Here is a 17,667-nt window from a genome sequence, read left to right as displayed (position 1 = left end):
TAAAACCATAGCTGGGGGCATCACAATGCCAGATTTCAGGTTGTACTACAAAGCTGTGGTCATCAAGACAGTGTGGTAGTGGCACAAAAACAGACACATAGATCAATGGAACAGAATAGAGAACCCAGAAGTGGACCCTGAACTTTATGGTCAACTAATATTCGATAAAGGAGGAAAGATTATCCATTGGAAGAAAGTCTCTTCAATAAATGGTGCTGGGAAAATTGGACATCCACATGCAGAAGAATGAAACTAGACCACTCTCTTTCACCATACACAAAGATAAACTCAAAATGGATGAAAGATCTAAATGTGAGACAAGATTCCATCAAAATCCTAGAGGAGAACACAGGCAACACCCTTTTTGAACTTGGCCACAGTAACTTCTTGCAAGATACATCCAGAAGACAAAAGAAACAAAAGCAAAAATGAACTATTGGGACTTCATCAAGATAAGAAGCTTTTGCACAGCAAAGGATACAACAAAACTAAAAGACAACCTACAGAATGGGAGAGGATATTTGCAAATGACGTATCAGATAAAGGGCTAGTTTCCAAGATCTATAAAGAACTTCTTAAACTCAACACCAAAGAAACAAACAATCCAATCATGAAATGGGCAAAAGACATGAAGAGAAATCTCACAGAGGAAGACATAGACATGGCCAACATGCACATGAGAAAATGCTCTGCATCACTTGCCATCAGAGAAATACAAATCAAAACCACAATGAGATACCACCTCACACCAGTGAGAATGGGGAAAATTAACAAGGCAGGAAACCACAAATGTTGGAGAGGATGCGGAGAAAAGGGAACCCTCTTACACTGTTGGTGGGAATGTGAACTGGTGCAGCCACTCTGGAAAACCGTGTGGAGGTTCCTCAAAGAGTTAAAAATAGACCTGCCCTACGACCCAGCAATTGCACTGCTGGGGATTTACCCCAAAGATACAGATGCAATGAAACGCCAGGACACCTGCACCCCGATGTTTATAGCAGCAATGTCCACAATAGCCAAACTGTGGAAGGAGCCTCGGTGTCCATTGAAAGATGAATGGATAAAGAAGATGTGGTTTATGTATACAATGGAATATTCCTCAGCCATTAGAAACGACAAATACCCACCATTTGCTTCGACGTGGATGGAACTGGAGGGTATTATGCTGAGTGAAGTAAGTCAATCGGAGAAGGATAAACATTATATGTTCTCATTCATTTGGGGAATATAAATAATAGTGAAAGGGAATATAAGGGAATATAAGGGAAGGGAGAAGAAATGTGTGGGAAATATCAGAAAGGGAGACAGAACACAAAGACTCCTAACTCTGGGAAACGAACTAGGGGTGGTGGAAGGGGAGGAGGGCGGGGGGTGGGGGTGAATGGGTGATGGGCACTGAGGGGGGCACTTGACGGGATGAGCACTGGGTGTTATTCTGTATGTTGGTAAATTGAACACCAATAAAAAATAAATTTATTAAAAAAAATAAAAAATAAAGGCTACTAAAAATATATATGTATATATTCATATATGTACATATATTCATATATATTCATATATACATATATATTCATATGTATACATATATATTCATATATATACATATATACATATATGTATATATGTATATCTATGAATCATCCCTGTAGAAAATTTTCAAGTCAAGTCACTAATATCCTTGACTTTCCCATCAAGGAACTGTAGCAAAGTTTGCTAGCAAGTGTTCTAGGAACATTAAACATTTCACCCATTACTTCTCTTTTGAATTGCCTAAAGTATGATTACTGTGTATGATCTGTTAACTGGCTTGAGTGATAGCCGATAGAAGATGGGGAGAGAAAGTGAAGACAAGAGGGGGCTGGGAGACAGAGACACATGGGAAGGGGCTAAGGTCCAGAGGTTTCAATGAAGATCAAGTGATCAGAAAATGGGATAATGGTCATAAAGACTGCAGAGGCAGAGCTGATCCGGGTGGCCATAGGGACCAGGACACAGGAGCAAGTAGTTCAAGTAGAGTGAGTAAGGGGATGCTGGAGCTTAGGAGGTCAAGGAACTGAGACACCAGTGTATTTGGGGCTGTTCATGGATACAGTGAAGCTGCTCAAGATGATGCCAGGACGTGGTACACAGAGTCTGTGATGGATATAAAAGGTGGGAGAAGGCAAAAACAAGGAAGAACTAATAAATGACACTCCCAAAGGGCAGAACCCTAGGCTACAGCCATCACAGACTCGCCAAAAAGCTCAGGTTGTACAGGACTGGGATATTCTTGCCTTTTGTTTTGAAACATTTTCAAACATATGGGGAAAGGTAAGAATAGTGCAACTGTTAATATTTTGTCATATATGCATTCTCCTACTCTCTCTCTTGTGCTCTCTCTCTCCACCCATAATACCATCATTTCTTCAGTCTCCTTTATTCTAGAACAATTCCTTAGCCTTTTTTTCTCTTTAAAGATACTGAAATTTTTTAAGAGTACAGGCTAGTTATTTAACATATCCCTCAATTTGGATGGGTCTGCTATTTCCTCATGATTAGATTCAGGTTATATATTTTGGCAGGAATAAGTAATGAGACTTTTTCAAGTAGGTTACATCAGGAGGCACATGATGTTCGTTTGTCTCATTATTGGTGATATGAACTTAGATTGTTTGGTTTAGGAGGTGCCTGTAGAGGCCATTTTTGGGCAGCAGGCTTGAGTAATAGGAACTCGACCAGCTGGCTGAATGAAAACTGGCTCATTAGGAGACCATCCCCCAAAGAGCCATAGGCCCTCGCTGACCAATGGGCTACTTACAACCAGGCATGGGTACCAAAAAAGGGAAATTTCATAGGATCCCCAATCTCCTCACTTTCCTCATCATAATTACGCCCCCATCCCCTCTTCCTGGCAGACAGTCTCTCCTCTGCTGTCCTGCCTGCTGCCCCCTTGCCATGTATCCAATAAACTTCTATTTCCTTTGTTCTGCCTCAGGTGAATTCTTTCACCACCCTTGCAGCTGACCCCTCTACCCAATCGGGTCACCCCATAGGGTCTACCTAAAATTCTCTACTGTGGATATATTTGCTTCCTCTTTATAATTAATAAACAATTTGCAGGAACAAGGCTTTAGGACTTTGTATACATTCTGTTCTCCAAAACATCCATGGATAATTTTTGCCCAAATCTATTCTTTCAATGGTGGTTGCAAAATAGTGATTTTCTAACTCTTTCTCTTCACATTTATTAGGACTCAGATTTTTAAATGCCCCCCACTTAAAGCCTTCTTTTATTCAACAGGACAATGGAACAACAAAGATTACATAAAGCCCATTTTGTGGACGTTTCCATAAGAACTGTAATCTTTGGCTAACACCATAGTTCAGGAAAATATGAGGCTTTATCTATACAATACCAAACTTATAAGCTAAATCAGTGAAATCAGGAAAACAACAGTTTGCAAGTAACTGTGACCTCTCTACTTTATGAATTTCTGCCAATTTTCTAAAAGAATCGTTATCATGAAGATCTCAGTTTTTAAAAACTTATATTTTTAAGTATGTAAGAAATCTAGTTATGTAAAAGTATTACTAGCATTTTAAATTATTAAAATATTTTCTCATAGGAAATCTGTTCTATTCAACGATTCAATAATGACCTTTAATTCTCACTCAGAATTTTAAAAAATTAAATGTCTTGACTGCAATTCTGTTTTATGTTTCCCTTGTTATTAATTACTAATCTGAGTTCTATTGCCACATTCATTCACCCAAGGTCAGATATGATCAGCATTAAATTTTGTCTTCTGTAGCTGCTGAAAAGATAATGCCATATAAAGCCATAATCGAATAAGACAAGTGTTCTGATTCTGGGAAATAACTGGCAATTGGGGCTGAGGTAATGCCCTTTCTTACACTCAGTTGAAATATGTCTCTTTGTAACAGGATTTTCTAACAATTAACAGGATCCGACTAAAAGCTGGCTTCTTCGTGAATGGTCTAGTCAAGGCTAGAAGCTGGTAAAGAACATTTAAATGGGGAGGTAGGACTTCATATCCTTTTAGAAATACTCTCTATCCCCTAAAGGCTCATGATTCTAGAATGGATATCTAAATAATCCATGGCAGAGTCTCATAATACTTAACATTTCTAAAGCATTGGTGAATTAGTCACATAGCAAATAAAGAAAAATAGGAAGATGCATTTAAAAAAAAAGGAAGATGCATTTAATTGGTGTAAAGAATAAAAAGGATGTTTTGGTTTTGTGTGCCTATTTCATACAGGCAATAAATGTGTTTGTAGTAGCAGTCCTATATAAACCTCAAGGCCACCTCATTATCATACCAAAAAGTGAATGATTAACTTGAAATTATTATTGAGAGGGATCACAATTTCAGATCAAGAAAGTGGTCTCCTTTTACAAAAAGAAAAGTACTCTTGGGGCACTTGGCTGGCTCAGCCAGAAGAGCATGGGACTTTTGATTTCAGGGTCACAAATTCGAACATCACGTTGGTTACAGAGATTACTTAAATCAATAAATAGTTTTTTTAAAAAAAAAAAAAAAAGAAAAAAGAAAAGTACTCATTTTAAATAATTCTCAGGGCACCTGAGTGGCTCAGTAGGTTGATCATCTGACTCTTGATTTTGGCTCAGGTCATGATCTTAGGGTTGTGAGATCAAGCCCCACATTGGACTCTGCTCAGCCCAGGGTCTGCTTGTTCCTCTGCCTCTGCTCCTAACCCCCGCCCCACGACTCTCTATCTCTACAGTAAATAAAATCTTTTAAAAATAAAATAAAATATAATGATTCCCTAAGAGTACTCTTATTGTGATGAGCACTGAGTGGTAAATAGAATTGTTGAATCACTATACTGTACACCTGAAACTAATATAACACTGTACTGAAAATAAAAAAAGAAAATAGAAGAAATGAAAAGAAAATGATTTCCAATTGATGCCAAAAAACCAGGGCTATATTATATGATATGGGCCAAAAATAAAGATTTGGCACTTTTGATATACTGACGATAATTAAAACCATGAGAGTAAAGTCACCCAAGGAGAGCATTAGAGTGACAAAATAAAAGAACCAAGAGGAACCCAGAGGAATCCTAATATTTAGAACTTGGGAGAAAGTGGAGCCCTTATAAACAGTTCAGAGACACAAGGAGAATGTGCAGTCACTGAAGCCAAGGGCCATGAGTATTTTAAGAGGGATGTGTGTAGAGTGCCAAGCACTACCAGGAAGCCAAGCAAAATAAGAACTGAAAATGGTCCACTGGACTTCAAGGTCATTCAAGAACTTGTCAAAACCATTTTCCATGGGATTGAATGGAGAAAGTAGGAGACAGCAGTGTAAACGCCCCTTTCAAGAGCAAGCTCTGAGAGGGAGGAGAGTAAGTGGAGGGAAGAAGAGGACAAGGGAAGGCTTTTCTTCCAAAGGGAAGGGAAAAACAGTTACAAGGGGCCATTTTGGACAGCAGGAAAATTCTGAATATGAGCTCCATGTTAGACAATATTAATCTACCAATGCTAAATGCTTTTCAGAGTGATATAGATTTATAGTTATATAAAAGAATATCCCTGTTTTTAGGACACTCATGCTGAAGTACATGGAGGTTAATATCATATTGTCTACAATTTACTTTCAAGTGGAGAGGGAGATAGAGGAGAGAGGGAGAGAGAAAAAGATAAAATGTTAACAAAGTGGTGAATCTCGGTGAAGGGAATGTAGGTGTTCGCTGTATTCTTCTCTCTGAAGGTTTGCAATTTTAAAAAATAAGCAGTTGGGGGTAAAGCAAAACAGAATGGCATGAGGAAAAAAAAAATGTATCCAAACCAAAAGAAAAGGAAAATCGAGGAAAGGCGCTTGAGCATGTTAGGACATTAACAGGGTGAGACACCTGAGTGGCTCAGTTGGTTAAGTGGCCGACTCCTGATTTTGGCTAAGGTCATGATCTCAGGGTTGCGAGATTGAGCCCTGTGTCAAGCCCTATGTTGGGCTCCGTGCTGGGTGTGGAGCCTGCTTAAGATTCTCTCTCCCTCTCCGTCTCCCTCTGCCCCTTTCCCCATTCCCCACCCTGCTAGCAGTGCTCTCTCTCTCTCTCTCTCTCTCTCTCTTAAAAAAAATGTTAATGGAGGGACACCTGGGTGGCTCAGCAGTTGAGCACCTGCCCCTGGCTCAGGGCATGATCTGCGGTCTCAGGATCGAGTCCCACATGGGGCTCCCTGCCTGGAGCCTGCTTCTCCCTCTGCCTATGTCTCTGCCTTTCTCTCTGTGTGTCTTTCATGAATAAATAAATAAATAAAATCTTTTTTAAAAATGTTAATGGGGTAATAGCTAAGGGAGCAAGCAAGAGTAGTAGAAGGGGGTAATCAATGCCTTTTCTATCCATGTGCACTTGCAGCTATAGAGCTCTCACCTCTCCATGTACACTTGCAGTTATAGAGCATTCTGAGAGACTTTTGAGTGGCAAGAATTTTAAAGAGCATCTTATCTGATGTCCCATTTCACTGAAGAGGAAAATGAGGGAAATCTCAATTCACAGGGATTTCTGCTATACCCCATAATGCCAGTAAAGACTGCTTGATGGCAATTATAAAGGAAAATCCTCCAATAATAACCAGAATGGCAAGAGCCCCTCTAAAGTTTCAGAAAATTTTTCAGAGAACAACACAGATAAAGGAAACAACATCATTCATTGTTTTTCCATGAAGGTCCCAAATATAAATATACAGCTTTGTAAATGACTTAACTTTGGGACTGAGGAGGTAGGAGATACAGGGCTGATGGTGGAAGGAGGGGATTTCTCAGGCAGCTGTGAATGGCTTATTAGATTTTTATTTTTATTTTTTTTAAGATTTTATTTATTCATGAGAGAGAGAGGCAGGCAGAGACACAGAGGGAGAAGCAGGCTCCATGCAGGAAGCCTGACATGGGACTCGATCCCAAGTCTCCAGGATCACGCCCTGGGCTGAAGGCGGCACTGAACCGCTGAGCCACCCGAGCTGCCCAATTATTAAATTTTTAAACAACTAAATTAACTAGATGTTATTCCAGGAATTAAAGAAATATTTGGTTTACTAGTTAGTATTTTTAAGCTTCTAAGTAAAAATAAAGAACAAATATTTTTTAAAAAGAACAATCTCCATTAGAGAAAATTTCCATTTCTCATAGCTTAAAGCATGAGAACTCCAAAGCCAAAACCTTTTGTAGGCTCCTCAGCACTTAGGGAAAATGAATAAATGCATTTCTAAATGGTCTCAAGGGAAGAAATAAAAGAAAATATATCATCGTGTTCTGAAAGTGCTCCATGGGAAAAAAGAGCAATAGATTATTAATTCAAAATGCATCAATATAAAATTTTAAGTATAAAGTGGAGTTTGGGAGAATGAAATCGCAATGTTTAATTTCTATTTTTGGATAAATTCCAATTTTACAAGTCAGGGCAGCATATCAAAGCTGAGGGAGGGAGAAAGACAAACAGACTCCCTGCTGAGTGTGGAGCCCAACAGGGGTACTTGATCTCAGGACCCTGAGGTGAAACCAAGAGTTGGCAACATTTAACTAACTGAGCCACCCAGGTGCCCCAAAGTTTCCTCCAAGAGTTTTGCAGAGAAAGAGAAATAATGAACATAGTAGGCACTCAATATAAATGATAACTATGATTTTTCTCTTCCCTGTTACACATTACAAAAGAAGCAAAATAACAATAATAATACAACATTGATGCTACTTCTCTACATGAAACTAGATAGCCCACAAAAAGAGGATAGTCTCAATTTTATATGTAGGCTACTTTTTCTCAAAAACGCCACAATAGGGTCATCTGGGTGGCTTAGTCAGTTAAGCATCCAATTCTTGGTTTTGGCTTAGAAACCTGGGACTGAGCCCGGAGTCCTGCTCCACGCTCAGTGGGGAGTCTGCTTGAGGATTCTTTCTTTCTCTCCTTCTGCCCCTCTCCTTGTTCTCTCTTCTCTCTCTCTCTCTCTCTCTCTCTCATAAATAAATAAACAAACAAATAAATAAATAAAAAATTTTAAATGCCATGGTACTCTAGAATTCTGTAATAGGGCTGAATGGCCAAAGTGGGAGGAAAAGCCTTTCACACTAGTCAGACTGTGAGAAACAGAGAGCAAGCCCTAACCCTGACTCTGCCACTTACTAGCTATGTGTTCTTAAGCAAATCACTTTGCCTCTCAAAGCTTTGATTTCCTTTCTAACAAATTGAAAACAATCCTTCACAGGCTGTGAAGAACAATTGTATATGAAAGGGCCTGTACAACTATAAAAAGCACTATGCAATAAAAGGTATTTTATATGAGTACATTTAATTAAAGTTAGTTTCCAAGAGCAGCAACATCGGGAGGCACCATAAAATGGTGTAATGGTTGGCAGCAAAACAAAAAAAACAAAAAAACAAAAAAACAAAAAAACAAAACTGTACTCAGAATTCCTTGCATTCAAATCCCAATTCTGGCAGTGATAACTAATATGACCTTGACAAGTACTTACTTTGCTGAGCATGAGCTTCTTCAATTATACAAAAAAGGAATAATAACACTTTACTCAGGTTTATTGCAAGGATTAAATAAAAAGTATGCAGGATATTTTGAACACTCTCTAGAATATAGTAATTCAGGAAATAATAACTATTATTTTTCTATCAAGACATTTCAAAACATTCATAACCCTGACACAATAAGTTCATGTCTTAATCACCTGAGTATGAGAATAATCCAAAGTAAGGAAAAAACTACACAAGAAATTCTTCCAAGTATTGTCTCTATTAGTAATAAATAAATAAATAAATAAATAAATAAATAAATAATTCAATATTAGAAGAATAATTAAGAATATGATGGTCTATCCATAAAGTAAAATGTTTAGTAATGGCTAAAATGCTGTTTACAAAGAATTTATAACAATTTGAGAAATGTTAATATAATAATGTCTTAGTACCAAAAGCAAGGCTATAAGAAATTAATATTTAGGATGATCAGAAATATACACTATACAAAAAAAAAAGAGTCTTAACAGTTGTTGTCTGTGGGTAGTAGAATGATGAATATTATTCCTAACTGCTTTTCTATATTTTATAATATTTTTAAATGAGAAAAACTTTTTATGGATAAATCTAAGTAAATACCATTGTTTCAGTTTTCATATTTATTATTATGAAATCATAATAAACATTGACATACTCAAGAAGAGATAATGGAAGCATAAAAAGGACTATAAGGGAATACTCTAACAAGTATACACTACTAAATTAAATAGCTTAGATGAAATAGGCAAATTCCTAGAAGGATACAAACTACTAACAATGAATCAAGAAGAAATAGAAAATCTGAATAGACCTATAATAAAGGTAGTATAAGTAATCAAAACACTACCCACAAAGAAAGGCCCATGCTTAGCTCCACTGATGAATTCTACCAAACATTTAAAGAATTAATAGCAATTCATGGGACAACTGGGTGGCTCAGTGGTTTAGCGCCTGCCTTTGGCCCTGGGGCGTGGTCCTGGAGTCCTGGGGATCAAGTCCCAAATCCGGCTCCCTGCATGGAGCCTGCTTCTCTCTCTGCCTGTGTCTCTGCCTCTCTCTCTCTCTCTGTCTCTCATGAATAAATAAAATCTTTTAAAAAAAGAATAGCAATTCTTCGCAAACTCTTCTAAAAGATGGAAGAGAAGACTTTGTAATTCATTCTATGAGGCTAGTATTACCCTGATAGCAAAACCACACAAACACATCAGAAGAAAACTATAGACCATTATCTCTTATGAATATAAATGCAAAAATCATAAAACTCTACCAAATTGAATCTAGCAACATATAAAAAAAATTATAGATCATAACCAAATGGGATTTATCCCAGGAATGCAAAGTTGGTTCCAACATCTGAAGTTCAATTAACTTATCACAGAATAAAGGGCAAAAACTACATGATCATTTTGATACATGCAGATAAAGCATTTGACAAAATGCTTGACAAAATTAAACACCACTTTTTTTTTTTTTTAAGATTTTCTTTATTTGAGAGAGAGAACACACAAATAGGAGGAGGGGCAGAGGGAGAGGGAGAAGTAGACTCCCTGATGAGTGGGGAGCCTGACATAGGGCTCAATCTCAGAACCCTGGGATCATGACCCAAGCTGAAGGCAGACATTCAAATGACTAAGCCACCCAGGAGCGCCTAAACACCACTTCTTAATAAAAACAATTGAAAAACGAGGAATAGGAATGAACTTCCTCAACCTGATAAAGAGTATCTTGGCAAAAAAACACAGCTAATATTATACATAAAGGCAAAAGAATGAATGTTTTCCCCCTATGATCAGGAACAAGACAAGGATGTGTATTTGTGAATTTCTATTCAACAGTAAGAAAGATTCTAGCCAGTATAATTATGTAAGAAAATGAAATAAAAGGCATAGAATAGAAAGGAAGAAGTAAAACTATCTTTATTAGCAGATGACATAGTTTGTAAATAGAAAATCCTAAGAAAAAAAAAAAAAAAAAAGAAAATCCTAAGAAATCAACCAGTCTTGGGATATAAGATCAACATACAAAAATCAATTGTTTTCTATACACTTGCAGTGAACAATCCAAAAATGAAATTAAGAAAATAATCCCATTTTATTACAGCATTAAAAAGAATGAAAATACTTGTGGTAAATTTAACAAAAGAAATGTAAAACTTAAACTGTAAATGCTACAAAAAATTATTGAAAGAAATTAAAGACCTAAATAAATGGGAAGACATTCCATGTTCATGGATCAGATAGTTTGTGAAGCTGACAATACTTCCCAAATTGATCTACAGATTCAGTGCAATCCCCATCAACATTCCAGATGGCTTCTTTTGAGAAACTGACAAATTGATCCTAAAATTCATATGGAAATGCAAGGGACCCAGAAAGCCAAAACAATCTTGAAAAAGAGAAAGTTGAAGGACTCAGACTCCCAACTTCAAAACTTTCTATAAAATACAGTAATGAAGACACTGTGGTACTGGCATAAGAACAGACATATAGATCAATGGGATACAATTCAGAGTCCAGAAATAAACCCTCATGTGTACAGTCAATTGATTTTTGACAAGAGTGCCAGGACCATTCAATGGAGAAAGAATAGTCTTTTCAACAAATGGTACTGAGATGACTGGATATCCACTTGCAAAGAATAAATTTGTTCCTCTACCTCATACCACATATTAAAACTAACTCAAATATATCAAAAACCTAAATGTAAGAACTAAAAATATAAAACTTTTAGAAGAAAACATAACCATAAATAATCTTGGCTTTGGCAATGGATTCTTTGGTATGATGCCAAAAGCATAAGCAACTAAAGAAAAAATAAACTGGACTTCATCAAAATTAAAAACCTTCCTGCTTCAAAGGACATCATCAAGAAAGTGAGAAGACAGCCCCCTGAATGAAAGAAAACATTTGCAAATCATATATCTGATAAAGAACTTATATCTGGAATATATAAAGAATTCTTACACCAAAATAATATAAAAACACATAACCAGAAATGGACAGATGATTGAATAGACATTCTTCCAAAGATCTACAAATGGCTAATATACACATGACAAGATGCTCAATATCATTAGTCATTAGGGATATGCAAACAAAAGCCCTAATGAACTACTATTTCATACCCACTAGGATGGGCATAATCAAAAGGACAGACAATAACAAGTGTTGCAAAGGATGTGGAAAAATCGGAACCATTGTACGCTGCTGGTGGAAATGTAGAATGGTGCAGGCACTTGAGAAAAGAGTTTAGAAGTTTCTCAAAATGTTAAACATTGAGCTCTCACATGACCCAGCAATTCTACTCCTAGGTATATACCCAATAGCACTGAAAACGTGTTTACACTCTAATTTGTACATGAATGTTCAGAGTAGCCTTGCTCACAATGACAAGAAAAGTAGAAACAACCCAAATGCTCATCAATTGCTGAATGGATGAATACAATGTATCGTGTTCCTATAATGGAATATTATTCAGCAATTAAAAGGAACAAAATTCTGATTCATACTACAACATGACCTTTGAAAATATTATGCTGAGTGAAAGAAGTCAAACAGAGAAGACTTCATGTGGTCTGATTACATTTATATTCAATGTCTGGAAGAGCCCAAATCTATAGAGACAGAAAGTAGATTAGTGATTGCCTAGGGCTGGAGGTAGTGGGTAGGGAAGTCACTCCTAATGGTTTGGGGTAGGGTTATGAAAATGTTCTAAAATTGATAGTGGTGACAGTTGTATAGCTCTCTGTGAATACACTAAAAACCAATGAATTACACACTTTAAACTGGTGAATTGTGTGACATGTGAATTATAGCTCAATGAAACTGCTCTTTTAAGAAAGTGATCCAGGAAGAGTTTGGCATTTCCTCAAAAAGTTAAACATAGAATTACCATATGACCTGGCAATTTCAGTCCTTGGTATATACCCCCAAATAGCTGAAAACAGGGACTCAAACAAGTACATGTACCCTCATATTCATAACAGCACTAGTCACAATAGCCAAACAGGTGGAAACAATCCAAATGTCCATCACAAATGAATGGATAAAGAAAATGTGGTCTATCCATACAATGGAATTCTATGCAGCCTTAAAAAGGAACAAAGTATGATAGATGTTATAACATGGATGAACCCCAAAAACATGCTAAAGTGAAAGGAGGCAGAGGTAACAATGTATGATTCCATTTACATGACATGGCCAGAACAGGTAAATTCACAGAGACAGGATACAGACTGGTGGTTGCCAGGGGCTAGAAGGAGAGGGAAATAGGGAGAAACTGCCTAATAGATAAGGGCTTTTGCTTTGGAGTGATGGAAATGTTTAGAACTAGACTAGAAGGGGTGGTTACACTTTGTGAATGTACCAAATGCCACTGAAATGTCCTTTTTAAAATGATTAATTTTGTGTTATGTGGATTTCACGTTGGTAAATTAAAAGAAAAACCAATCCCAAAATCTAAGGCAATATTTCCAATTACCTGCACATTTTTTTTTAAGATTTTATTTATTGGGATCCCTGGGTGGCGTAGCAGTTTGGCGCCTGCCTTTGGCCCAGGGCGCGATCCTGGAGACCCAGGATCGAATCCCACGTCGGGCTCCCGGTGCATGGAGCCTGCTTCTCCCTCTGCCTGTGTCTCTGCCTCTCTCTTTCTCTCTGTGTGTGACTATCATAAATAAATAAATAAAAATTAAAAAATAATAATAATAAAAAGATTTTATTTATTTATTCATGAGAGACAGCGAGAGAGAGAGGCAGAGACACAGGCAGAGGGAAAAGCAGGTTCCAGGCAGGGAGCCTGACATGGGACTCAATCCAGGGACTCCAGGATCGCACCCTGGGCCAAAGGCAGGCGCTAAACTGCTGAGCCACCCAGGGATCCCTTACCTGTACATTTTAAAAGTTGAGAAGTATTTCTTTTTTTAACACTTTTTAAAAAAGGATTTTATTTATTTATTTGAGAGAGAGCGTGACCAGAGGTGGGGCAGAGGGAGAAGCAGACTCCCTGCCGAGCAGAGAGCCTGATGTGGGGCTCAATCCCAGGAACTTGGCATCATGACCCAAGCTGAAGGCAGATACTTAACCGACTGAGCTACCCAGGCATCCCAAGAAATATTTCAAAAAGAGAGAATTTATTTTTGCAATCTGGGCTTGGCCTTTTTTGGGCAGAGGGTGGGGGGATATCTGAGAAATTTGGCTAAATTTAAAGAACTCTGGATAATCCTAGATATGAAAAGAGTATTACTCCCTTTACTCTCTTATAATAAATTATCACCATGGAATTAGCTCAGTTGAAGCTTTTGAAAGATTTACAGATTTGAAAGATTACATCTCCTGTGTCCCTACTGTGGGAGATCAGCTTTGCTAACTCACCAGCATAAGTCAGCTGGGAGGCAGAAAAGCATTTGATTCCCAAGAGAAAACTTCACATGCTAATTAGTATAGAATACTCCACATCCTAAACTCTCCATCTTAAGCCTGAATAAACTTCCAAAAACAAGATGTGGGATAGAAATTGGGAAAATTATCTATAACCTAGATACAAAAAGAATGGAGTTTAAGAGCAAATTATTCAAATAATCATCCCAGTTTGTTGTTGTTGTTTTTATTTTAATTTGCTTGTGGAGACTATGTCCCTTAAACACTCAAGTGAGTTGCAACTAGATTCTAGTAAGGCATGAGAAAGAACTTCAGTATAAAAGAAACAAAGGAAATATTTAAGCCTCTAATTATATGGGGGTCGTGGGGGGCAAGTCATCTATTTAGAAACAACCCACTTTTGGGGAAGCAGATGATCTTGTGTCTCCCAAATTCTACCTGGAATATTCTCAAAACATGAGGCAAATCTCATGAAGTTCTGTGTTGAAGAGCTATAAAAAAAGAATTCGATCACTGAGGTATAAAATCTAATAAAAAGTCAGTGATGCTACTAAATGCCACATAGGTATGGAGAGAGCTATTTATAAGCATATTGAATAAACAGAGACAAATTCACAGAGGCTTTCTTGTTCCCTGCCGTTGAGTTTGAAATTGGTACGTGAGATTTTATATTGGTACGTGTTCAGCTGCAATCAAATCAAACAGAAGCTCTCTCTTAGATAATACTTTATGATACACGATAAATTCAAAGCTACATCTTCCTAAAGGTAGTTTCCCGTGTGATGCCAACATTCAACCTTTAGCTCCAGAGACGGTGCCTTGTGCACAAGCGCAGGGGGCGGCTGCGGAAGCAAGTGGCTGCCCTGCCCGGGGAAAGGGGAGAAGGCGAATCCGGCTCACTCTGGCTCCCTTTTCATTCAAGAAGACAGGCACCCCCGCTGGCACTCACCTTTCTCAGATTTTCTGTCTTTCGTTGAAGACGAGGTGCCACAGCCCATGTCTTCTAAATCATGTGTGCTCATGAATTTAACTTCTCATTCCAAAACACAGTGTGACAAGTGCCTCCCTTTATGCTGCGAGGAGCCACTCCTAGCTGATCCACCTCAGTCATAGATCCTGATGAGGAAGACACGGGAGGGAGAGGGGGGAGGGAGGAAAGCACCCGTTAACAGCAAGGTATCGAAGGGCTTCTCAGCAGGATTCATTTTATGCTTCTCAACTGCTGTTCATCATGTGATGTGGAAAGTGATCAGACATCATTTAATCCTGGTGCATTTTCCAAAACACAGCAGCAGCACTAGAGCAGCTATAGATTGTTTTTCTGCTACGCAGCATAAATTCTATTTTCCCCGCGTGTCTGGGTCAGATTGAGGTCTGCATAAAATAAAGCATTTAAAAATGCCAAGAAAAACGGAAATGTAAGAGCACACGATTTTCTAATTGAAATGCAGGGGATGGGATATGAAGGACCTGATGTAATTTAACTGTTTGGGTTTTAAGCTCAAAACAATCAAATGTATCTGGGCTTTTAAAAACACAGATTGGAGATGGACGATGAGACAAAACAACATATTTAAACAACTATGCCAAAATTCACATCAAAGTGAGTTTCTCCACCCTATTTCTCAGAAGCAGCTGGAGAGCTTTTTTTAAAAAAAGGAGGCTCAAGGCCTCCCCCGAGACCAGAGTGTCACCATTGGGGGCGGGGGCAGAGCACCCTTTTGGTTTGTGGTTTGTTTTGTTTTGTTTTTTTCCTTTTTCTTTTCTAACTAAACTCTATGCCCAAAGAGGGCTTGAACTTACGACCTGAGATCAAGAGTCCAGTCGGCCAGCTGCCCCTGGTGGGCGAGTCTTTTTTAAACAAGCCATCCATGTGTTTTTGAGACACACTTCCTGCCAGGTCTATCCTCACACTTATCAGCTGAAACTGCTAAATTGGATTTTAGTATCCCACCTCGTAGCTTTTGGGGGTGATGCTTCCTTTATTTTGTATTGTTCCAAACCAGCCTGATCTAATCTAATCTATTGCATTTCTTAATAGGAACAAAGTCAGAGAACAACTGACCTGGGACCCTATCAGACATGTCTATTTTTCCATTAGCAGTACACTAAAAGCCTCTAAATTTTGACTCGACTAAAGAAATAGAAAAAATAAAATGAACAAAATACTTGAATTATGGAAATATTGTTAGGATAATAATAACCTTAATAAACAGATATTGTGATCAGAGCTAGGGCTGATTTTTTTTTTTTTTATGTATTAAATGAATTAACCCTCCCACACTTGGGGTTATCTCCAAATTTGATAGGCACTTCTTTCATATCTTTCTTACCTACATCATGGGTAAAAAAATGTTAAGTTCAGCTCCAAGGGCACAACAGCCCTGTAGCATTCCACTCTGGTCCATTCCCTAGGGTTACTGCAGATCCATTACAGTCACACTCTGAGCATATTCGTTCAGTTAGGCAGTAAATTCATCCATCATAACTATCATCTTACTTGTCTATGAGACATCCTGGGAAATTTTGCTAAATATTTTCATGAAAATAAGATATATATACTTTGACAGCTTGAGTATCCCAGCCCCCAGAAGAAGAAAACGAAGAGCAGGAGGAGGAGGGGAGGAAGGAAGGAGGGAAGGGGGACATCAGTTTGGCATGATTTTTAATAACAATTGTAATAGTTGAAAGGTGGGAGAGACCTTTAAAATTACCTAGAATTTACACAAAGTGTAAGGAAGTTAAGCAACTTGCCTAATGTCGTATAGACAAATTGCTTGTCAAACTTTGGTGCCTATTATCTTCACCTGGGGAGCTTTTAAAACTCCCAATGCTAAAAAAAAAAAAAAAAAAAAAAAAAAACTCCCAATGTTCAGATAGCACCGCATTAAATGAGAATCTCTGGGGGTTTAGAAAAAGACTGATGCCTGGGCCCCTCCCCAGAGATTCTAATGTAACTGGGACTGGGTGGGGGTTGGGCATCGAGATTTTTTTTTTTTAAACTCCTCAGATGATTCTAATGTGCAGCCAAATTTGACAGTCTTTAATAGAGACAATGTTTTAGTGAATCCATGATGACACCTAAGGATCATCACATTTTCCTCTAAATGCTTTGACTCCGTCTGTTTGGAACAGAATTTTTCCAAAGGTCATGTCAGGTTTATAAAGCAGTGGTTTCTGGCATCTATTCTTTTCTCGTTTTTGAAATTGGAGCACTATTTACCAATCACCTGCCTTCTCTCTATACTCAGAAATGTCTTTAAGAAAAAAAGATTTTATCCATTTATTTAGAGATGGGGGAGCAGAGGAAGAGGGAGAGAGAATCTCAAGCAGATTCCACACGGAGCATGGAGCGGACCTGGGCCCATCTCACCACCCCAAGATCACCACCTAAGGCAAAAACTAGTCAGACCCTCAAGTGACTGAGCTACCCAGGTGCCCCCCATTGACAAATTTCTTTTTTAATTTTTTAATTTTTAATTTTTTTGAGAAATTTATTATCAGTCATCTGAAGCAGCAATGAGAACACATCTTCTGGGGTCCTTCATCACCTTTTGAAGTTGTTCACTTCATCCTGGTGACCTTCTCCATGTGCCTACATCAGTGCTCTCCGACATGAGTATCACAAAATTCACCAGGGGAGGTTATTAAAAAATGAACTCTCAGGTTTTACCACCGACACTCAGTCTGGAGGGTCTATCTGCAATTACAATGCAATCTTCCAGGGACTCTGACACAGGTGCTCTGGGATCTGGAGAAA

General features: G+C 38.0%; 1 protein-coding gene across 3 annotated transcripts in view; it reads right to left on the bottom strand.

Annotated features, from left to right (window-relative positions):
- Positions 1-17,667, bottom strand: part of PPEF1 (protein phosphatase with EF-hand domain 1) — a 123,143-nt gene that overhangs the window by 83,328 nt on the left and 22,148 nt on the right. For all 3 annotated transcript variants that reach the window (XM_038586981.1, XM_038586979.1, XM_038586980.1), the window contains one exon: positions 14,857-15,023. In XM_038586981.1, the coding sequence (XP_038442909.1) occupies positions 14,857-14,929 (73 nt within the window). In that variant the 5' untranslated portion in view covers positions 14,930-15,023. The remainder of the gene's footprint in view (positions 1-14,856; positions 15,024-17,667) is intronic.

The sequence above is a fragment of the Canis lupus genome, chromosome X (genome assembly GCF_011100685.1).
Source record: "Canis lupus familiaris isolate Mischka breed German Shepherd chromosome X, alternate assembly UU_Cfam_GSD_1.0, whole genome shotgun sequence".
Lineage (NCBI taxonomy): Eukaryota > Metazoa > Chordata > Mammalia > Carnivora > Canidae > Canis > Canis lupus.
The sequence above is the reverse complement of the archived record's forward strand: the minus strand, read 5'-3'. Positions and strand labels throughout refer to the sequence as shown.